Raw genomic sequence first — 24,430 nt, 5'->3', positions numbered from 1 at the left:
ATAAGACAATTTAGAGAGGATAATCAGAAAGGCACAGCATTCCACACAAATTCAGTAGTTTAGACAAGTGTTTAAAGGGAAAATGCAGGAATTAGGTTACTTCCTTAAAAAAATGTGAATACTTCCAAAAGAGTGTTGGGAAAGAAGTAAAAACTGAAGTATTTCTATTAATTTTTAGGAAATATAAAAAACCATACTGGACTTCCTCACGCCCATTCAGTTGAAATTTAGAAATAGTAATTCTATAACAGTGCTTGAAATTTTTAAAGTACCATTCCAGAAGCTAAGAACAAATTTAGATACTGAGATACCACCAGCTTTTCATGTAGGCAGCTGTGTTCCAGAACTTGTAGAACTTAGGCACAGATAGCACAAGGTAGCAAAAATAGCTCATATGAAAAAATAGTAGATATGTAATGATACATGAAATTATACTAAATTCTACATTATTGCTATTTTCTTTCCCTCCCATTAGAACATTAATATGTTCTAATTATATTAATATAAAATATTAATAGAATTAGTTAATATAACATTAATATATTTTCTCTCTTAATAAAACATTAAGCCCCAGTGATTGGTCATCTTCATTAAATTAGCTGTACCTCCTTACTGCTGCGATGGCTAGCACGGCTACTGCCAACTTAGAAAGGGACAAAAAGTCACGTGGTTGACCTTAATGACAAGAAAAGTCACAGATTCACTTCTAATTTATAATTCTCAGAATTAATGTGCAATTTTGAGTTGTCTCCATTAACTCTCTTGAACAGAATCATCATTTTGCTCCACATTCGGTTTCTGTGTGTGTTTCCATCCTAATGCCTGAGCAACAGGGTGGTGGTGCTGATTGGAAGCTAACTTGCATTCTCCGTGAGGAACTCTGGAAGGGCAGAGCAGGCCATCAGGATCCTGTTTTCATGCAGCTCCTAAATATTGTGGGAGCCAGTGATGGGTCTTTGGCAATTGTGGGCAGCCGCCCGGGCTACAAGAATAGGGAGCTTGAACAAAGGTGGAGATGTCCTGAAGCTGGAGAGAGGCTCAAACTACTTAAACTTTCTGCAACATCGGCATCTGATAATCTGAGTGAGTGACCCTCAAATGCATTCTAATCCAGTCCCTGCGTAATTTACACTATATTCCTTTTGAATGCTTAAAGAACGGGGCCTCCTGCAGAACAGCCATCGAGGTTGCCCTGAGGAGCACGTACTCAACCTGAAGGAAGCCCTCTGGCTCCTTCCAGTACAGTGAAGCAGAGGTGCAGGGAACAGCTGGACAGACAGAACCGCAGGAGCAAGGAAGACCCAGGAGCCCCAGGGAGCACACTGGAGCAATAGGGACACCCCTTCAGATGAGAAAGAGGTGGCCACTGGCAACAGAAAACTGGCGTACCAGCTAAAGAGAAATGGGAGACACTGAGGCCCCTTTAGAAAGGAGAGGGGTTTGGGAGACTAGCACTCTAGTGATAAAACGGGGGAAGCTCAGAAGTAAATGGCATTTTAATAGTCCCCCAAGCCCCTGACTGTCCCCCTGATTGATCTGGTCTTGGATAACAAGGGTTAATTCTCACTTTGTGCTTTCATAGCACCCTCTACAAATGTGGCGGAGGGTGGGTGACTATGGGATAGCAGAAAGACCTACAGGAGGTAGTTTTGTTTTGTTTTGTTTTTTACCAAAATAAGGCCTAAAAATGGACACTATTCACTTTGATCTCTATCTTCAGAAGCTACAAGAGTGTAAAAAACCTGAAACCACTATTTCTCAATATGCTGTCTCTAGATGAAATGTTCTCATTTTTGTGTTATACTGAAAGATATATATTGCAAAAGAATGCAACTTTATCTGACTATATATATGAACAAGCAGTGTATTCCAAGGTTATCCTGCTTCCAAAACTAGGAAGATGTAAAGTAGAAGAAAGACAAAGTACAATGTTTCACTCTTAAAGCTGTTAAGTTACCCTGTCTTTGATAAATATGCTTGAAAGCCATGCTTTCATAGCTCTTAATTAACATCTAAAAATATCTTTCTTCCCTCCTGCCTTCTGAAGGACTGTCAACGCTCCTGGGTTCTTGTCCCAGACAGGCAGCATTTTCCTACATCAGGGTGATGAATATGTAGGAGAATGTGTGCCTCAGTATCCTAAGACCCTACTTATACCAAATAAATATAATTTTAACAGCATACCTCATCAGACTGCCAAAGTATTAACCAGATTTTAATTTCTAAATATTTCTTAGCATGCATTTTAAATGGACACATTTTTAACATTATCTTTCTGCATTAGATTAATGTAATGATCTCTAATTTTTTGCCAGGTCTAACCTTCTAAAAAATGATTTAAGTCAGGGACAATCACAAGATGAGACTCAGAACTTATGAAGCCTGAGACATATTTTCTGAAGTAATAATGGAGGGACACCCCCTGGCTAAGTTTCTTAAAACAACAATATCCAGAAAAGGTAGATTTGGAGTATATTTTATTCTTACAACAATGGCTCACAACAAAACCAAAATAACCTGGCAACTCTAAGGAAACACATTTTGTGTAATCAAAGTTAAAAAGCAACATCAATGCATGTAGCTTTCTTTAATTAGATTCAAAGTCTGAATCTCTCTCTCTCTCTCTCTCTTTCTCAGATCCCTGCCTGAATCAGCAGTAGAAACGACCATCATTAGGACTCTTGTTTACTCTGGAAGAACTGATAAGGTTAAAAAAAAAAAAAAAAAGTCAACTGGCTATCTCAAACACATGCCTGACAGGCCAAACAGTCACAAGAGTGCACTTATTTAATCAAGCAGGAAACTGAAGTCATGGCTATTTGTACCTGATGTTCAGCCATCTGGCTTTCTGGACTCCTGCCGGGCTCTGGGCTCTCACTGAGTTTCAGCTCAATGGCCTCCATCTTCGTAGAGATGGACTGGAGGGAGTCCTGGTACTTCTGCTGGCGTTCCAAAGCTTCATAGAGTGTGCGCTGCTTCTCACTGATCTACACCAGAAAAGGGATGTTACCAAATACTTCCCAGGCCCTTATCTTTCAGATTACAACATTTCTTTCTTCAGTGCTTTACCTCTGTGGCCCAGCATAGGGTACTCAGCTGTGGACTGGATGTGTAAACTCTCTGCATGTGTTTCATAAGACAACCGCTAAGTTTACTGATGTCTGGTGGGCATAACCAAGTCCACCTTGAAGACTTACCACATTCTTTAAGGTTTCCCAAGAACGCTGCAAATCACCCAGTTTGGCAGTAGCGGATGGCTCCAATCCTGGTTCATACAACTCCTGGGACGCTGATGTGCTGGGGTGAATCTTTGCGGCATCTGTCTGCAACCTCTCAGCAGACAAGGCTTGGTAATATGCAATGTCCTGTGAGTGCAAAGCACAGTGCTGAATTAAACAAGAAGAAAAGTCTAGATTAATATGCTCTGGGTACTGTTGGTCATGTCAAGGAAAGATTTCAGATCTACACCTTTTATGGAGCACTACAAACTAGTAAATTAGTAAACGCTTGTGACTAGAAAAGTTTAAAGACTGTATCGAAGCACACTATAATTGTTTCAGAATTTTTGTTTATATACATCAAAAAACAACTTTACCAATATTTCAAGCTGCCAGAACTCATTCTTATTCTATGTTTGTTAAATGGAAATACAAAGGATTTAAGCAGTACACATGTATTTAAAGATTGATTACAATAGCAAAAAAAGGGAATCCTAATGATCTAGTTCCTAAAATGTTGCCAAATGTATTCATTAAAGTTTTAAATAATTTTAAAAACTACTTGACGTAAATAAAATTAAATCTACAGATGCAGCCAGATCTTCACTATTTGTGGGTTCATTATTTGCAGAATTAATTTAAATATTTTTATATTAAATAGGAAAAATATAATGGGGAAGTCACAACTACTCTAAGAAACAAATAATATAAAGGTTTTCTTCTATTCATTTCCTCAAAGTATACACACACACAAAATCAAAGTGAATGATGAAATATCATGCTTTCAAATTTTTAAAATCTATTGTGTTATAAGTAACATACATATTTTATTTGTATTGATAAAATTTACTATATCGAGATATAGTAAAGATATATCAAGAGATATAGTAAAGATGGTTTTCAATTGTTTCTATGGTTATTTATCTGTATTTCAGTAGAAATTTAATTGGGGGAGTAATTGCTATTATAAAGTTCATTGTTTTTGCAGTTGGACTGTTGAAGGGAATTATGTCAGCTTAAAATACCTGAGTCTTATTGATAATCATGTATTAGTAAAAAGTATTGAAGAAGGCTCCAGCCATCTGAGAAACAAATGTAGCAGTGTCATGCAGTAGAATGAATTCAGACTGGGACAGCTGAGATTCTAGTGAAATTCTGCTCTAGTGTAGCTATATAATTGGAGCAAATAACTTACATCTTGCACACTGGTTCACTCACTGGTCCAACCTTGGGTGGGACTGAGGATTACATGAAATAATATTTGAGTGACTATGACAGCTTCTATCCATTCTGTTGTTGTTCCTGAGGTCTCCAGATGAGTCCCCAACATTTATTGATGACACTGGAACATGAAGACTGCTTCCTCTTCATTCCTAACCCTGTCACTGTCTTGAGTGGATTACTCCTCATGTCCTTAATAGGTTTAAATCCATTGATCCTCACTCACTTCCACCCCACTTCAGTCCTCCACACCCTTGTATGCTGTCATCACTCAATTGGACTTGCAGTTATGTCTAAAGTTACTTAAACCCCTTTCTTGCCAAGACTCTTGTTTCTCTTGCTCTTTTAACCTTTACTTCATCCACTTGGAAAACCGCAAACATGACTCAATCCAGCTTTTCTTTCCAGGGTGCATATATGCATGTGTCTTATTGACACACACACACACAAATACACACACAAACACACACACACACACATGCAATCCAAGCTGTCACGGAGATACTACAACTTCTCAAATTTTCAAAAGTCTGTGTATATTCACACTCACCCTTATCTTATGCTTGCCAGTTTCATTGCTTAAACCTGACTCTCCCACAGACTCTGAGAATCCCACAAACTGCCTTTTCAAGGACCTTGCCTATTAACATCCTCTCCTGCTTTGTTGACTTTCACTTTTCCATCTAAAAACACCTACACACACTGTTTCTTTTCTTTGTTTTCTTGAAGGAGATCACATTTTCTAAAAAGTCCGCAGTTCACAATGTGATGGGCCGTCACACCTGAATGCACCTGCACGCACAGGCTGCATCCTCATTTCTTTGTCTTCTCCCTTTCATTTCATAATCCAACTTCTAAAAGGGTGATTTTCACATGGGACTTTCTCACCCTCAATCCACTTCTAAATTCCAGTTTGGGCTTTGATCCTGATGACTGCAGAGCTTGCTCTCACCAGCTTCTATGACAAAACATGATGAATTTTCATCCCTTCCCTTGCCAGACCTCTAGCATTCAATAGCACTGAAAAACCCTTTCTGGAAACACTTTCTAAAAAATCTCTCAGTTCTCCTCCCAGCTTTCTAGTCATTCAACTCTTGCTCTTTTGTAGTTTGTTTTTCACTCACTCACCAATACTGGTGAATTGATAAGCTCCAGACTCACATATCCATGCATATCCTATAGGCTCTTCAAAGTCAGCATTTCCAAAATGAACCAGTTGAGGATGAAACAATGAAGTATTATCCATCTTGCAATAAATGGAATGTCTTCTCACCTAAGCTATAAACTTGGGATTTATTCCTGATTTCTCCTCCCCCTTACCATCCACTGCTTATGGGAGGATGAAGTGCTAACGACGCATATCCTGGCCCCGGCCTTGGTTCAAGTTCTCATTACAGTAACAACTTCCTAACTCAGAGGTTGCAAACTGGCAGCCTGTGGGCTGCCTCTGACCTGCACACATTTAGTGTGGCTTATACAACGTTTTAAATTGTTTAAAATCTCTCTTCATAAAGATAGAGAGATTTCATTAAAATTCACATTCACAGCTTGTTTTGCAAACCACAAGGTATGGTAACACTGGGCCCTGTGTCTTTGTTGAAGTAATGCTAACAGAGGAGACATTGCCTCATTTATGTGGGGCAGGAGCTGTCCAGGCCTCTGTAGTCCCTCCTGACCTGTTTCTCTCATTTTTATCACCAGGGTGGACCAAGCATGAGACTGTGCAACTTCTGTTTCTAACTGCTCCCCTGGCTCTGAATTTGCACACCTCTATTCTCCTGTCCACACTGATCCAGAAGTATCAGTTCTAAAACGCAGTTCTATACACAGCTTCTCGTTAAATTCCCTCAATGGTTAAATATTAGCTTCTGGAGGAAGCTGAAATTCCTTCCTGTGGCATCCAGGGCCTCCATGATGTGGTTCCCATATCCCTCTCAGTCTCACCTCCCCCTCTCCTCCTCTTCCACCAATGTTTCTCCAATTATAGTGAAACTATTTGCAGTTGCCTTGATGGGCCATTTTGCTTCCCGCCTCCACAGCTTCCCACAGGTGGTTTTCTTCTGCCTGAAAATCTTCATCTCACACGACCCAACTGCACTCCAACTGCCTAACTGTGCTCCCCCCTTAAAACCAAAGAGGGCCATCCTTGACCCCTGCCTGACCCCAGCTAGTTTAGGTGCTTTCTCTAGACCCTCCCACAACACTGTGCTGCCCTCTGCCACACCACCTGCCACCCTCTATTGTAAGCATTTGCCTGTCCTCACACACACTGCAAGCTCCCTAAGGGCTGTCTGGGTCAGTGCTTTTCGTCTTCACCCCGAGCATGTTGTGGAGTGTTTGGCAAATAAAAAGCTGGCCTATATGTTCATAATAAACCATGCTTGTAAATGCACTTCATATTATCAATTATATTATTTTATATACATGGAAAGTAATACTATTACTGTCCACAAGGAAAAGCAGGAATGGCTTTAAATGGTGTAAACATTTTACATTAGATACTCTATTATAAATACAGAAGGCCCCCAAAAGAGCCAGAATAAAATAAATGTATTACAAATAATTTTTTCTGGCAGTCTCTCTCTCTCGCTCTGTGTGTGTGTGTGTGTGTGTGTGTGTGTGTGTGTGTGTGTGTGTGTATACATGTGTATGGCTGATGCCTACAGATAGGAATGACAACTCCTGGTTTCTTAAAAGGGTTTGAAAATACATCACCTTTTATAGATGAATACTTTCTATTTATTTGAGGTACATACATAAATTCAATTAAAATAAATCACTCAGTACTATAAATAACTACTAAAGTCAATATTTGATGTAGTGAGGAGTCACTGTTAAAAATACATTTCTTATTGCTTATGTGCCTAAGTTATAAGAGTTATTATGAGTAGATTCCTAAGGAAATAAATCTGGACAATTGTAGCTACTATTTGATCAGCATTTTCTAGTTTGAAAAGCACTTTCATGATTAATGTCACATTTCATTTTCACAACGTTGTGAATTGAGTAGTATCGCTTCTCACTTACAAATGAGGGTATGAAGGGACTTCCCAGGTGCACTCAGCTTAGAGGAGGAAGAGCTGCAACTCAGTGTGAGCTTTTCACTTGGAGGCCAGTGATTTTCCCATTACACTCTTGCTCGCTCTTTTCACATCTATTCCTCTCTCAACTCTTCTGCAGAGTCTAAGACTTGGCTTGCTTCTAAGGGGAATCGAGAAGCCTGCAGCAAAATCTGGGAATGCCTCAGTATTTCTACCTTCAAGTAAGCTAAATTGTTATTACGTTTTAGCTAATAGCTACTGTCAGAGACAGAATACACTGACTGTGAGTGGGACCAGGTAGTTATATAATGGAGATCTACTTGCAGGAACAGCAGGCACCAAACCTTTTTTTTTTTTTTTTTTTTTTAACAACTGTGATTTTATAAAGCAGTTCTATTTGGCTGCTCCCTGAAACAGTTGTACACATTCTGTACACAAAACTCAGGGTTTTTAATCTGAAAACTGAAACTTACGGGGATCCTACATGTCCTCCTCAGTTTCAAGAGACAATGTTATAAATCCAGTGCATCGCTGGCCATGGTGTCATATTTTTTCATTGTCTTCTAACTTATATTACTATACAAAAATAACATGTGGCTGTAATGATGGGGTTGATTTGTTTGATGAGCACCAAGCGTACTACATTTCCTTTTTAACAGCTCCCTCAGAGTAAACCTGTCTGTCTTAAACTAAGTGAAGGCACTTCCCCCTATTTTGCAGCATCACATGTAAGTATTTTAGATTAACAATGCAATTTTATTGATGTTTTCCTGTGTCTAGGGGAGACGGAAGAATTAAAACAAAGCCTAATCTTACTGAGGGTTAGGATCTGATGAAGCTTTGTGGTTAATGTCAAGAAATAATGATAGAAATGTTTGCATATTTCATCATTTTTAGGGCACTTTCATGTATACTTTGACACTTTACAAGAAATAGCATGGAGATTTACAATTTTGGAAAAGGTATATTCTTTCCACAAAGTCTCAAATAAGTATTTACTATTCAGTTTGAAAATTTTGAGAACCTAGACCATATTATATAGAACAACTTTTTTCTATATAATAATCAGCTGCCTATAGCTCAATTTCTCTAATAACATCTGTAACCACAGGGAAGGACAAATCATCGAAGAATGAGTAATACATATTTTTAAATCAGAATTTGAAGAACACTTTCCCAAATCCCCCATGGCTCCCTGAACTTCTCCTTTTTTGTTGCTGTTTTTAGTTTCCTCTGATCACATTGTTATTATCTGTCCCATGTCTGCCTTTCTCTCTAGATTGTCAGGGCCTTGCAGGTAGGACCATGCTGACTCCTTCTCAGCTGCATCCTCAGGAACCAACACAAGGTTTCATGCTGAGCAAGTGTCAGAATGTGTTTGATGAATGGATGAGTTGATAATTTCCCTAGAGCTATCCTGATTTTTACCGAGAACTGTGTAATTGTATTAACTAAAGGTTTCATCATTTTGACGTTCCTTTTCTTTTTAATGAGAGAGGACTCTCTTCATCACAGAAATCCTATGATAGTCTGAATGCTTCTGCTTTAAAATAAAAGTAATATAACTGAATTATATTGAATTATAATACAGGTTATAAAACATTTGCTCTGTTTAATGCTTCTCCCTTAATAATACATATCAACTTCTTTGAAAAAACATAATTTCATATGATAGTTTACATTTGTTAGTTGTCTTCACTAAAAAGTAAAGTATTACTTAACATTCATTAAAAGTTTTTGGTTACTATAAAGGCATCATTTTGATTTCTATCTAATATTTGACATAAAACCTTTTTGACATTTAATTTTAGTATTATCTACATTTAATACATGGTAAAAGGTTTCTTATAACAAAATGGTTATTTTATTTTCCCCATTTTATAGAAAATAAAATTTAAGATTATTGAAAGATAAGTTAAACACTGAAATCTACTAGGCATTCTAGTATAAACATGGCAGACATTCCTTAAATTGGTACACAAGTTGTCAATAAAGAAATCTGACATAACGAACAGAAGTTTCCCATCTTCAAAATCTGAGCTGGTAAATGCCAACACTATATTCAATGCATGTTATAAAGCCGTCGAATCATGTTATTTTACAATGGTGACACAGATCTTTCATTTTCTGTTGGATGCAGAACCCCATTCCAGATGATTGCTAGAAACTAAGGCCATAATGTCTTAAAATAGGGCCTTCTGGGCTATCATTCCCATGACCTAATTTTTGCTCATGCCATTTTCTGTAGCCCAGGAGAGGAGAGATGACCTACTGAGACACATGACAATCATAGTTTGTGCAACTATAACACCTACTGGTGTGTCCCTGGAACCAAATGCAACAAAGTCTGAGATTCATACCCACGGTCTAATGGAATCAGAGAATGGAGTCCTGCATCTGCCCAGAGAATATTGCTAGAGGAATGCCAAGTGGGAGGTACCTGGTTAACAGAAGCATCTGTATTAGCCACAGGTGAAGGGGAGCGACAGGCAGGTGGAGAGGAAATCTCACTGTTGGTTCCCTCCTCCCCAGACTCCTCAGTGACCGGTGACAGCAAAGTGTGACAGCGACCTGCAGTCATCTGCCACGTAAAATGTAGCCCAAAGGACATGAAAATCAATTAGCTATGTTAACATAAGTCCTGTTCAGGCACAGGCCAAAACAGAGTTAATTATAAAACAAAGGTTAGAATTACCAGGACCCAAATTCACATATTAATCCTGTGTTAGTATTTAAAAGTTGTGTTTTCAAGAGAATATGATGCTAGTAATCATTTGTAAAACAATCAGGGATGGGGGTGCATATGACATTGAAGTTTGGTTGTTGGTTAAATACTCCATTATTTTCCTTTCTTTGGAGAGTTTGTGGCTTTATAAATAACTGGAAAAATCATGAATCATACAAATGAGGAAAGGTCTACGAAATAAAGCTTGGTCTTTCGCGAACATCTCAAGTTTCTAATATCGTAGGGAGATAAATGCACCCAAAGTAGTATATTGCCAAATGGGCCCAGGTTTGATTACTCATTACCTGAGGCACAGCACATATTAGGGAAAATACACAGCACTGGAAAACATTATAGTCACCAAAATACTCAATGCAGTTTAGATATCAAGTGTATAGGAAAATAGTGGCGCAGAATAGAAAATAACAGTTGATTTATTTTAATCCAAAGCCAAGCTTTAGATCGTCTGTTTTCATATTTTTTCTAACAATAGCTGTTCTTCCAAATTGTATTAAACATTTATACAGTAGAGTACCTGCACATAGGTAGTTAGCTAGTTAGCCTGCAAAACACAACTAAATATATGTGCCATGAATTTCCCATCCCCCAGACAACTAAAACATTGTGCAAATAAATTACTGTTTAAAGCTCAGAGCCTCTCAGTATTATTGCGAAATTATAAACAAATACAGGGCAGACCGCTGACAAGTTAAGTAATTCAGCTGTCTCGAGCACATAGTTTCATTTTAACTGTCATTGTTTACAGTGTCAAAGATTGGCCCGGCCCAAAGGTAGTCAAAGAGAGTTGAGGAAACTGTTTCTCCCTCTTAGTCTGCAAGATCGAAGGCTGGTCCCTGAAATCAGCCACGGAGAGGGAACATGGAGCCACTCGCCAGGCTCCAGTCAAAGAGCAGAGCCGCGGGGACCTACTGGATCCTTACCATGACCACAGAGGGGTGGGCCGAAGGCGCGGGGAGGAGCTCCCCGTCCAGGTCCTCTGTCCCTTCCGCCAGCCCCTCGACCTCGGTCACCGTCAGCAGCATGGTGGCGTGCTTGGCTTTCATCGTCAGCATCTTGCACTTGGAATTCAAAGAAGCGATCTGCTCCTGGTAGCCCTTAATTTTCTGCGCCAGCTCCTGAGGAAACATTTCCCCCACCGGGGTGTCAGAGCAGCATCAAAAGGAAACAGAAGTAGTAGCGTTCATCTTCCTGCAGGGCGGGCCAATGAGCGCGCAGAGCCGCGCGGGCCCGGGAGGCAGGATGTGGAGGCGGCGAGTCCTCCTGCATCTCGCTACCGAGCCAGACCGCAGGCTGCGCGGCGCAGCGCAGGCACAGCCAAAGTGCCCGAGCCCGCGTCCCCGCGTCCGCACAAAAGGAGAAATGAAGGGATGAGGCCGAATGAATGGTTTCTAATCGCGAGAGGCCCCATATGGAACCATGAACTTCCGCAACATTAGGAACTGACAACTTTCTTAAAAAGCGGAAAGCATCTGAAATTTACCAGATGGTTCATGCCATGGAAATTAGGTCATGTGATGGCTAAAACCACACCAAAAAAATGCAAGGCTCAGCTCTTACCCTACTGAGTACATTCAACAGAGTTGACAATCATTTATTTTACGTAGGGTCACATAGTCAATAGCCTATCTGTTCCTATGTCCCTAGGAATTTTTTTTAGATAAGCTAGATATTGCATATGGAAATCCTAATTTTTAATGCAGATTGACCCCCAAATAAAATTTAGCATATTCATCAAATTTTCTCTTGCGCATTTCATCATGATGCTGAGGCTTTAACTAGAACTTTAGGCTTGAAGTGCAATTCGGATTTAATGGCTTTTAATTTCATTTGCTTTTGAAAAAATAATTGTTTTTTTGTTTTTGAGCAGACAAGAATGAAAAAAATTTATTATGAGAGATAGAAGTTTTAAATATTTTATTAAGAGCTTATTGGAAATATATTCTGGATAGCACATAGCCCTTAAAAAGGTAACTATAGATTCATTTTAGGAGTATGGTAATTCTAAAATATTAAAGTTTTACTTTCTTGCTTAAATATTTTAAGTATCAAATATTAAAATTATACTTTATTGCATCTTTAAAAAATGAAAATACGTATTTCAAAATATGATTCCTAAAAGTACAAAACTATTATTCTTTTTAATTTTTTTTTTTTTTGGCTTCTTTGTTTGAGAGACTGTCATTTATTGTATGCACAGAACACATTTTGTGGGCCAGGTGCAGTGGCTCATGCCACTTTGTGAGGCTGAGGCGAGGGGATCACTTGAGGTCAGGAGTTCAAGACCAGCCTGGCCAACATGGTGAAACCCTGTCTCTACTAAAAATACAAAAATTAGCCGGAAATCGCTTGAATCCAGGAGATGGAGGTTGCAGTGAGCCAAGATTGTGTCACTGTACTCCAGCCTGGGCAACAGAGTGAGACTCTGTCTCAAAGAAAAAGACAACATTTTGTGACAAAAATATTAAATCATGTCTTTAAAATAATTGTGTACATACATACACATACATTCATATATATACACACATATATACACATGCACACACACATATGTACACATAGTTATCCCTCAGTAACTGAGGGGCATTGGTTCTAGGAACCCTATTAGATACCAAAATTCACAGATGTTCAAGTTTCTGACGTAAAATGGTATAGTATTTGCATATGCACATCTTCCCAAATACTTTAAATCATCTCTAGATTACTAATAACACCTAACACAATGTAGATGCTATGTATTATAAATAGTTGTTATACTGTGCCATTTAGGGAATAATGACAAGAAAAGAAGATCAACATGTACAGATGCAACCATCCTTTTTTCTCCTCAAACATTTTCCATCCATGCTTGGTTGAATTCATGGATGCAGAACCTATGGATATGGAGGGCTGACTGTATGCAAAACACATGCGTGCACATGCGCGCACACACACACACACACGCATTTTGTTATTATTGTTGTTTTGTTTGTTTCTTCCCACCCAACTGAAGCTGAGAGGAGGGAAAAACAGTCCAGCAGAAATCAGCCAGCAAGCAGTCTTCTTGACTCATAATAGTATAGGAATTTTTTTTTTTTTTTTTTGACAGAGTCTCGCTCTTTTGCCCAGCCTGGAGTGCAGTGGTGCTATCTCGGCTCACTGCAAGCTCTGCCTCCAGGGTTCACACCATTCTCCTGCCTCAGCCTCCCGAGTAGCTGGGACTACAGGCGCCCACCACCACACCCAGCTAATTTTTTTCTTTGTATTTTTTAGTAGGGACGGGGTTTCACTGTGTCAGCCAGGTTGGTCTTGATCTCCTGACCTCGTGATCTGCCCACCTCAGCCTCCCAAAGTGCTGGGATTACAGGCATGAGCCACCACGCCCAGCCAGGAATTTTTTAAACAAGGACTTAAAAAGTAGAAATCATTGCTTCTTTACCTCTGGGGATGTAGTTAATTAAACCTAATAGGATTTTTAAAAGCAGTGATTGAATAGCTACTTACCATATCTCGTCTAGTGGCTAGCACGTGGGTACTCAATAAATGCCATTTACTGTAACTAGTTAATAATAGAAGACAGATCTAGCAGATTATTGGACTCCTTGAATTTCAAGTCACCAAGCTTTCATACAATGGTTTGCCATTGTACAAAAATTTGAGGAATCTTTTTTATTATTTTATTGTATTTTATTTTTGAGATGGAGTCTTGCTCTGTCACCCAGGCTGGAGTGCAGTGGCGTAATCTCGGCTTACTGCAACCTCCAGTTCCTGGGTTCAAGTCATTCTCTTGCCTCAGCCTCCCGAGTAGCTGGAATTACAGGCCTGCGCCACCATGCCTAGCTAATTTTTGTATTTTTATTAGAGATGGGGTTTTACCATGTTGGCCAAGCTGGTCTCGAACTCCTGACCTCAAGTGATTTGTCTGCCTGGGCCTCCCAAAGTGCTGGGATTACCGGCATGAGCCACCGTGCCTGGCAACTTGAGGAATCTTTATGAAATAGACAGAGTTAGTTTTAGGCCTTCCACCCCTTGTAATCACATGGCTGGGCACAGCTCCCTACTGCAGTATCCTGCAAAGATGTGCCCACACTGACAGCAAGTGACCATTTCTTAAGCTGCAATTCTCAACCTTATTGTATACAAAACTCATTTGGATTGTTTCTTTAAAAAATGCACCTCTGGTCACCACTTCCAAAGATTTTGATTGACTAGGTGTATGAGAGTCTGCATTTCATGATTAGCCCATGTGACTCCAATGCACATGACTTCCACTGAGAAATAGTACTCTACGACTTACTTCTGTAAGTATAAACCTCTTGTAATCTCATTACCTTTGAGGGTTGGTTATTCAAGCTGTGGTCAAATCCACTAAAATAAAATGGAACACTCGGTTTCATGTTACCCATTCTCTTTATAAAATTTCTGAAAATGTTTATAAAGGTAGGAATTTCAGGTAGAGTGGCCACTAAAAGACAAGCAGCCCTCTGTGGCCAGTCTCTGGTTTTCAGGAGCAGGCTTTCCGCATCAGGTGGAAAGAAAAGAGGTTTGAGTATCCTCTCCTATGATTTAAAAGTGGCAGGATGATTTTTTAAAAATTAAATGCAACCTTTGCAAAATTATTATCATTATTATTATTATTTTGAGACAGAGTCTTGCTCTGTTGCCCAGGCTGCAGGGCAGTGGCACAGTCTCAGCTCACTGCAACCTCCACCTCCCCGGTTCAAGCGATTCTCCTGCCTCAGCCTCCTGAGTAGGTGGGACTACAGACACCTGTCACCATGTCAGGCTAATTTTTGTATTTTTAGTAGAGACAGGGTTTCACCATATTGGCCAGGCTGGTCTCGAACTCCTGACCTTGTGATCCACCCATCTTGGCCTCCAAAAAGTACTGGGATTACAGGTGTGAGCCACCATACCCGGCCGAAAAATTATTTTTAAAAGTATGAATTCTTTAGCCATAAATAAATGATCAGTTATTTTTAAAGTTATTTGTAAGAAAACTAGATTCACCATAAGATTGAAATTCAATTAAAACAAGATAGAAAATACAGGAAGAAACCCTCTTCCCAATTTGTATGTTATCATCGGTTAAGCTTTCTCCACTCGGCACTTTCCTTCCTGTGTTTGTTTTATACATACAATGAAGCTCACACAGGACTGCATCATTTTTTACATGAAAATGTGTTCTAAGCCACAGTTGGTTTAAAACTAACAAACGTAACATGGATGTTCAGAACTGTGGAAGAAAATGCGACAAAATAAACAGCTCACTGGACCAAGAGCTGGGAAGACCTAGTCCACTGCTGGCTGAGCTGAGTGTGACCTTGGGAGACTCATTTATTTTCCAGGGACTTCGTTATTCTCTTTTGTTTCATTAAGTAGCCCAGATAGTTTCTATTACAGTGGAAGAAAAATCACAGAATTTGGAGACAAAGATACTGAGATCGAGTCTAATTTCAATCAGTTACTAGATTTGGGAGCTCAGGAAGTCACTTTTTTCTAAGTTCGGTTTTTTTGTCAGTAAAATAAAGATGATTTTTAAAAAATCCTTATGTCGGCTGGGCGTGGTGGCTCACGCCTGTAATCCCAACACATTGGGAGACCAAGGAGGGTGGATCACTTGAGGTCAGGAGTTCGATACCAACCTGGCCAACATGGTCAAACCCTGTTTCTACTAAAAATACAAAAATTATCAGGGCATCGTGGTGTGCACCTGTAATCCCAACTACGCGGGAGGCTGAGGCAGGAGAATCACTTGAACCCAGGAGGTGAAGGTTGCAGTGAGCCAAGATTGTGCCACTGCACTCCAGCTTGGGCAACAGAGAACAAGACTCCATCTAAAAAAAAATAAATATAAATAAAAATAAAAATAAATTAAAAATAAACATCAAATTTTATATATATATAAATTCTTACCTCATAGGGTTGATATAAAAAAGTGATGTAAAATTTTATAAGTTACTTTAAAAAACATAAAGCTGGCCGGGCATGGTGGCTCACATCTTTTATCCCAGCACGTGAGGAGGCTGAGGCAGGCATATCACTTGAGGCCAGGAGTTTGAGATCAGCCTGGGTAACATGGCGAAACCCTGTCTCTACTCTACAAAAAAATGCAAAAACTAGCCTGAGGTAGTGGTATGTGCTCGTAGTCCCAAATACTTGGAGGCTGAGGTGGGAGGACTGCCCGAGCCCAGGAGGTAGAGGCTGCAATGAGCCATGATCCCACTGTGAGCCATGGTCTTGCCACTGCGCTCTAGCTTGGGTGATACAGCAAGACTCTGTCTCAAAAAAAAAAAAAAAAAAAAGCACAAGTTTCTTGGGGAGGAAAAACCATACAACAAAAATGTTTAGTAGTAATAACAATTATTACTCCAGAAACGATTTTAAAAATATCTGTACCATGATAGAAGAGTTGTTACAACAAAATTTTGGATCTTCCTAGATGGGATTAAAAATAGTTTCAAAATAAATACATAATATATAGTCTAATGTACAGACCAACATAAACAGTGGTTTCAAAAATCTACATTACATTTTCATTTAGCCATTGCATAAGAAAAATCACTAACATAGATGATGTCTATAGTTGTAGGAGTAAATGTAGATGGCATATTTAAATGATTTTGTAAATCATATATAAATGAAAATTATTAATGTTTATATATGTCAAGAAATTAAAGAATTAATTGCATTTGGAGAAGGGGGTGAGATTTTTCATCTTTACAAAGCAATGCTTTGAATCTTTTGAGAATCTCAACGTAAGTGGTTTGGAAAAATTGTTCCTTGTTCTCGTGACAAAGTTAAAATAGAGCATACGGAAGGATATACTCCATATACTCTATCCTCAGTACAGAAAAAATAAGACACCCTCCTCCCAGTTATTTACCAAAATTCACAGTGCTATGAACCAGCCCCCAAGGGAAAGAGTGAACTTGACCTATATGGAATTGACAGTTCAGGAAAGGAAATTCCCTGCTAAGCTCAATCACTCAAGGACCATGATCTCTGGGACAGGGACAGCACAAGGAGTGACAAGTCCTAAGGTCATAATGATGCCAAAGGAACAAACAAAGAACATTTGAAAAAGAGGTACATGTTAGCTGGCCCAATCTGAAAACTAGCAAAGTAAGCAACCTGGACCATCCTCTGATTTTGGGAAGAGGAACTGAAATGAGTAATATTTCAAAGAAGAAAATGTTTAAAATATTAAGTTTTTGTTTGTTTGTTTGTTTGAGACCGAGTCTCGCTCTGTCGCCAGGTTGGAGTGCAGTGGCGCGATCTCGGCTTCTGGGTTCAAGTGATTCTCCTGCCTCAACCTCCCAAGTAGCTGGGATTACAGGCGCGTGCCACCACACCCAGCTAATTTTTGTATTTTTAGTAAAGACGGGGTTTCACCATGGTGTCCAGGATGGTCTCCATCTCCTGACCTCGTGATCTGCCCATCTTGACCTCCCAAAGTGCTGGGATTACAGGCGTGAGCCACCAAGAGAGCGACCAATGCAGCAAAGCTTTGAGCACTGCTGTTTTTTGCAGGCATTAAAAACAGGGTATGGGACTGTGTTTTAGTGTATTAACTGTGAGAATTCTGGGTGAAGGAGACGACAATCCGTGAGTCCCGTATAATGTGAACAACGTGTAGAGAGGTGGAATCAAGGGGAAGGCACGTGTTACTGAATCAGCAAAAACGGCACTCACAGTGCTTAGATAGTCAAAGAGGCCTCCCAAGAGCTGAACACATTAAGTGCAGGACAGGGGAAACTGTTCCCTTCCATTCACTAGAAACCAAACGTAAACGCTAATCCATCCAGTTTCCTGCCCTCGGTATTTTGCCTACATTTCTCTCTCACCTCATGCCGAGAAATCTGAGCCTGCAGCTCCTGTATGTTACTGGTGGCAACAGGTTTATCCTCAATCTCTCTGTGGGCTCCTTCTATCAGTTGCTGGAGATGTTTCATTTCTTGCTCATATTGTTCATACTGCACCACAGCCTCCTTTGAAAAAACAACATAGAAAGATAGATAGTTTTTTTTTTTTCTCGATCAATAACTAGGTAAGTGATTCTGTAGTTTAACTCCTTTTTTTACCTGTATGGGTAGGGAATAAAGAAATGATGGGTAAGATTCCTAATGGTTTGAATTCTTCACTTTACTTAGATATTTCAGAGCTTTCTCTCTAAAATATTGTAGCAAAATTATTGACGGAATCAAAATAGTTAAGTGGTTAGGATTCTTTTTCTCTCTTTTCCCTATCGATATCATCCTGAAGATGGAATATGATAGTCAGAAAGGGTGAAGCAGTGTGGGAAACATTATTTCATTTTTCCATCTAACAAATACTGAACATATAAGTAAGACACTTAACTAAGTGCTACGGTAGGGAATAAAAATACGAATTATGGGCTGGGCGCAGTGGCTCAAGCCTGTAATCTCAGCACTTTCGAAGGCCAAGGTGGGTGGATCATGTGAGCCCAGGAGTTCAATACAGCCTGGGCAACATGGTGACACCCCCATCTCTACCAAACAAAAGTATACATACATATGAATTATGCATGACTTTTACCCTCAGGAATTTTCTGTCCAACAAATTACAAGATAACAGGGGAAAAGGATAGTTGACCAAATGAGCCACTAGTTATTTTAATGAGATGCTATTGATACAATTTTTGGATAAAGCGAGAATTATTAGTTGAAGGGAAACATAAGGTAAATAGTGTCATTTCTTCCTGGTAAATGATTTTTCTCTTACTAGGTGAAGAGACTAAGAATTATACTTGAGTGCATTTTTTTTAGGCAGTCAAAAGAAAATGGATTTAATGCCTCGATAAGCTGAAATATGAAAAAACTCTGTAACACAAGATAACAGTAAACCTGTATTATCAGTTTGCAGATGATTCTCAGGTGAATAATAAGAGATAAAAACATTTCATTGCATAGAAATAAATCTTTACAAGTTCTTTATTTAAAAATATCACTAAAAGATAATTTTCACCAAGGGTATTTTTTATATAGCATTCCCCAGGCTTTTGTGGGTGATCCAAATGACAGCATTTTAATCTCCTTATTTTATAAAACCACAACAGCCTGTCAGATTCAACACCCTGGATGTGTTTTGATGGCTGAGCCCACACAATGCTAAGAAAAGAAGCCCATGATTCATCAGCAATTGCTCTGCTGGCGTGGGCACCGTTCACCTGCCTGCATGATGTTGCACTGCTGGATGGCGGTGTGCTGCAGCCGGCTGGCCTCTTCCTGCAGCCGCAGAGCAGCATGACACAGAGGTAAGCTGGCGACCACATCCTCGGGGATCCGGAGGGCACTCTGGCAGAGCTGCACTGCTTGCACCTTCGGCTTCAGTGACTCCATCTCAGACAACAGATGCTGAAAATGCGATTTCATAGTTCAAAAATTTAATATTTAAATCATTTATTTCATAAGCAAGAGGCACTTACTAAATTATAGTTATGTTGCAAGTTATAAACATTTTGCAAAAACATTTTTAAAATAGTGTTGAATTTAGGGGCTGGGCACAGTGGTTGACATCTGTAACCCCAGCACTTTGAGAAGCTGAGGCGGGTGGATCACATGAGCTCAGGAATTCGAGACCAGCCTGGCCAACCTAGGGCAACCCTGTCTCTATTTAAAAATAAATTTTTTAAAAAAAACAGTGTTGAGTTTAGGAGGCATTTTTCCTTGCTATCCTCTTTTAAAAGTATAGGTCCCTGTCCCTGTTTACTCCAAGTTAGTTCGGCTTACCTGCCGATGAGAGAGCTGCTCCTTGAGACTGAGACGTCCAACTTCTGGAGAAGTCAGGGTTGCCTGGGCTTGCTCCAAGGCAGTTTGTAACTTTTTCAACTCTGCTTCAAATTTTTTCATATCCTAGAGAGTAAATATCAATATATTGTACTTGAAGCCCAAAGTCATAGGTGAAGAAAACATCACAGCCAAGAAACCACATCACAGGTGAGCACTGTTTCCACAGTGGCATTTCTTTTAATGACAGACTTTTTCTTCTGCTTTTTTTTTTTTTTTTTTTTTTTTTTTTTTTTTTTTACCTTAGCTGCATCTTGGAGGTTCTGCAAACGAATTTTGATCATCTGTTGCAACTCCTCAGTCTCCCGTCCCAGTTCTGCCACTTGCTGGGACATTTTTTCTGTACAGTACACACTAGTGAGGTACTGTAATTTCTCAGTCATTACTTCCAGGTCACTGTGGATTTCTTTGGATTCTTCCAGCAGGGTCTAGGGTGAATTGTCAACATTCATGACATTGACACATAGGTAGAGGGGTATAGATATTCAATATGACATGGCATAAAGTGCCCTGTGTAAGTTCTGTGTGTCCATTATTGTGTTTTACTTTCAACCCCCCTGTGACCACTTTCTAGTTGGTAGCCATCTACTATTGTAACTATTTCACAGAAAAAGAAATCACAGTTCAGGAACTGTAAACCATGTGCAGAGGTCACATGTCATACTATGCGTGGGACCATGGGGCTCCTGCTCTGTCAAACCCAAGCTGCACCCTCATGAGGGCCAGAACACAGGAATTCTAGCAGTGAAAAGCTCAAACATACTCGGTGTCTTATTCGTGTCTCTGGGTCTACCTTTTCTCATATTTAAACTAAAGAATTACTTTTCAGCTCTCATATTCTATAGCTAAGACTGAAGTTCATATTTACCTAAGAAATGAAAATAAGAACAAGAGTATTACAAGCAAAAACCTTGGCTCACTTGCTTTAAGTGAGACAAAGGGGTAGAAGATACGTGCAATAAATATCAAGAGAAGAAAAAACAGCCCTGATCATTCAGAATGGTATCATCTACTGGGTCTAGCAGAAATACAATGGATAAGTAACCATACAATGTACATTTCATGAAAAGTAGAATGAAACAGAAGCCAGTGTGAAGAGATGACTGCGACTTGGGGAAGATTGGGAGAAGGTCTCCGGGAAGAGTCACATCTGAGCCCAGTCAGAAGGATGTTTGCAATCTGACAGATGAGGGGGAAGAGGAAAGACATTTCACACAGAGAGAACAGCATCTGCCTAGGTACAGAGGTGGGTGAGCCTAGCATGTGCAGTTAGTGGGGTGTGTAATGTGTAAAGAGGAGAAATGAAGAATAGGATATTATTCTTAGGCAATAGACTGTATTTTTTTAATGAAGTACTTTCTTTTCTCACAATAAATGTTTATAAATATATATATTTAACAGATCAATATATATCTAAGCTATATAATAAGATATACTTAACAGATAAATATTTATCTGTATAGGATATATAATAAGATATATATTTATACATGATATATTTATCTTTTTTTTTTTTTGGAGATGGAGTTTTGCACTTGTTGCCCAGGCTGGAGTGCAATGGCATGATCTTGGCTCACTGCAACCTCCACCTCCTGGGTTCAAGCGATTCTCGTGCCTCAGCTTCCTGAGTAGCTGGGATTACAGGCATGTGCCACCACGCCCAGCTAATTTTGTATTTTTAGTACAGGTGGGGTTTCTCCATGTTGGTCAGGCTCGTCTCGAACTCCTGACCTTGTGATCTGCCAGCCTCGGCCTCCCAAAGTGCTGGGATTACAGGTGTGAGCCACCATGCCCAGCCCCTATACAAGATATATTTATTTTTACAGATAAATATATATAGTAAGGAGATATATATATATAATCTGTTAAATATATATTTAATGTAAATGTATAATTTAAGAATATTTATTAATAAATGATTTAAATATATATTTAATATATAAATATATTAAACAGAAAATATATGACTTGGAAAATATTGAAAATATAAAGAAGAAAACAAAATATCTCATCATCTTATAACCCAGAAATAACTTTAAGAGTTAACTGCTGATACATTTGGGCATATTTTTAGGTATTAATAATTGAGGTCCTAACATAACTATAGTTTTCCATCTTTCTTTTTCACCTGATATTAGCGTTACTGGGAAAAGGTCCCAATCCAGACCCCAAAAGAGGGTTCTTGAATCTTGTGCAAGAAAGAATTTGCGGCAAATCCAGAGTGAAATGAAAGCAAGTTTATTAAGAAAGTAAAGGGATGAAAGAATGGCTATTCCACTGACAAAGTAGGGTGTTCCCAAAAGCAGAAAGAGGAATGCATCCACCTTAGGCATGATGTCTGCTTACACATAAGACAACAAAGCGAAAAATTGGCGGAGATGTGCTCTACAAGTGCCTGCGACAAAACATTGTTAATCTTTGTGTAACTGCTGTCTTCCACAAGAATCTATGTTAAAAAATTTTTTTAAGTATAGATCCAAGAACGCTTTTATTCGTAAGATACCAGGACATCAGGACATTTCCTGAGTCTGTTATTTCCCAGATCTATTAAGTCCTGGGTCTCTTTGGTAAATATTATCAACCTGTCTCTTTAACCATAATTATTCTGTGCCTAAGAATGCCTGACCTGGGAATGCTACCCATTTTCATTGACCTCATCCTCATTTACCCAGCCCCTATTCAGGCCCCTATAAAGTCACTCTGGTTCTCACATCTCTGACATTAGGAAAAACACAATAGATTTTCTTTTCTTTCTTTTTTTTTGAAATGGAGTCTTGCTCTGTCGCCCAGACTGGAGTGCAATGTCGCGATCTAGGCTCACTGCAACCTCTGCCTCCTAGATTCAAGCGATTCTCCTGCCTCAGCCTCCCGAGCAGCTGGAATTACAGGCGGTCCCCAGCACGCCCAGCTGATTTTTGTATTTTTAGTAGAGAATGGGGTTTCACTATGTTGGCCAGGCTGGTCTCAAACTGTTGACCTCAAGTGATCCACCCCCCTCGGCCTCCCAAAAAACACAATGGCTTTTCTCACGGTGCATTCTTTTTAAATAAACACAGGCTGCTTTACTTCCCAAAGGGTGCACGCAAGAACTCACCAAAATAGAGTCTACAGTCTGCGTTCTCTCTTCAGCTTCTGAACCAGATCATCTCAGGACCTGGTGTCTTTTTCACTGTGCCCCATGATGCAGTCAACCCACCCTACTGCTCAAGTCATAGAAACCTGGGAATCATCCTTGACTCCTCCCTCTCTTTCACCCAATTCAAGTCTCCAAATTGGAGAATTCTAGCTGCTTAGTATCTCTTGACTTTGTCTTCTCCTCCTAATCTCCAAAGAGAGGCCTTGTCATCTACTGAAATACTGAAACCATCTTTTATATTGTCTTACCTTCCTCAATGTGTTTTCCAAAGGCTGCTAAATTTGCTTTCTGAAAATACAAGTCTGAACTTGTCCTTTGCAGGCAGAATATTGTTTCAGAGGCTTCAGAGTGACTTTAGGATAAGCTTCAAATTCCCAACAGACTTTTAGGATCTTTTTCTTATCTCTCTATTCTTCTCTCTTATCCCTTGTACCAGCACCAAAAAACACTCCTCACGTTCACTGCTAGGATTTCAGCATGCATTTTTATCTAAACACATTCCACAAGTAGGCTGTCATGTTTTTCAGGACTCAGCCCAGCATCACCTTTTCCTGAGAAGCCTTTCTGCGCTTTCCTCTTAGACTCCTGGTGGGTGGTTGGGTTGAGGACCCTCCTGTGGGCTCCTTCAGCACCTGGGCCCTCTGTCTCTGCACTAATCACACTATATTGTACTGTCTCCTTCTATCTGTCCCCTTCCCTAAATAATCAACTCCCTGTGGTGGGGACAGGAAATATTCTTTGTACACTAAATGCCTACCCAAAGTTCTAGTTTGGGAAAGGACTCTATGTTTGTTGAATAAATAAACAAATGCCTGTATTTCCAGAATTTGGGGACGCCAAGGCGTTGGGGCTCACTTCAGGCCAGGAGTTTGAGACCAGTCTGGCCAGCAAGGTGAAACCCCATCTCTACTAAAAATGCAACAATTAGCCAGGCGTGGTGGTGCGTGCCTGTGGTTCCAGCTACTCAGTAGGCTGAGGGACAAGATTCGCTTGAACCCGGGAGGTGGAGGTTGCAGTGAGCCGAGATCACGCCACTGAGCTACAGCCTGGGCAATAGAACGAAACGCTGTCTCAAAAAAAAAAAAAAAAAAAAAGTCATGATTACCTTAAATACTTCATTATATTTTATTATATGCAAATATTTACTCAGAAAAAGGTTATTTCAGATTTAAGTTTTCTTTAAAATTTCAATACAGTTATTAATACTGTGGAAAGTATTTTCTATACTTGGATTATAGCCATAAAAAGGAGTTCAAAAGGAGCCAACAGGTCAGAGTAGCAAC

General features: G+C 39.6%; 1 protein-coding gene and 1 long non-coding RNA gene across 19 annotated transcripts in view; one reads left to right on the top strand and one right to left on the bottom strand.

Annotated features, from left to right (window-relative positions):
- SYNE1 (spectrin repeat containing nuclear envelope protein 1) overlaps nucleotides 1-24,430 on the bottom strand; it is a 530,910-nt gene that overhangs the window by 171,061 nt on the left and 335,419 nt on the right. For 16 of the 18 annotated variants that reach the window (XM_050786838.1, XM_050786854.1, XM_050786847.1 and 13 more), the window contains 8 exons: nucleotides 20,254-20,439; nucleotides 19,955-20,077; nucleotides 19,397-19,579; nucleotides 18,050-18,193; nucleotides 11,147-11,341; nucleotides 9,921-10,061; nucleotides 3,198-3,365; nucleotides 2,826-2,987 (listed from right to left, as the gene is read on the bottom strand). In XM_050786838.1, coding sequence (XP_050642795.1) covers nucleotides 2,826-2,987; nucleotides 3,198-3,365; nucleotides 9,921-10,061; nucleotides 11,147-11,341; nucleotides 18,050-18,193; nucleotides 19,397-19,579; nucleotides 19,955-20,077; nucleotides 20,254-20,439 — 1,302 coding nt within the window. The remainder of the gene's footprint in view (nucleotides 1-2,825; nucleotides 2,988-3,197; nucleotides 3,366-9,920; nucleotides 10,062-11,146; nucleotides 11,342-18,049; nucleotides 18,194-19,396; nucleotides 19,580-19,954; nucleotides 20,078-20,253; nucleotides 20,440-24,430) is intronic. The other 2 variants (XM_050786851.1, XM_050786852.1) reach the window with 1 other exon arrangement.
- On the top strand, nucleotides 881-2,769 carry LOC126952376 (uncharacterized). Its single transcript, XR_007724870.1, has 2 exons — nucleotides 881-1,083; nucleotides 2,638-2,769. It is a non-coding gene; the product is annotated as an uncharacterized LOC126952376 (long non-coding RNA).

Source organism: Macaca thibetana, chromosome 4 (genome assembly GCF_024542745.1).
Source record: "Macaca thibetana thibetana isolate TM-01 chromosome 4, ASM2454274v1, whole genome shotgun sequence".
NCBI lineage: Eukaryota > Metazoa > Chordata > Mammalia > Primates > Cercopithecidae > Macaca > Macaca thibetana.
The sequence above is the reverse complement of the archived record's forward strand: the minus strand, read 5'-3'. Positions and strand labels throughout refer to the sequence as shown.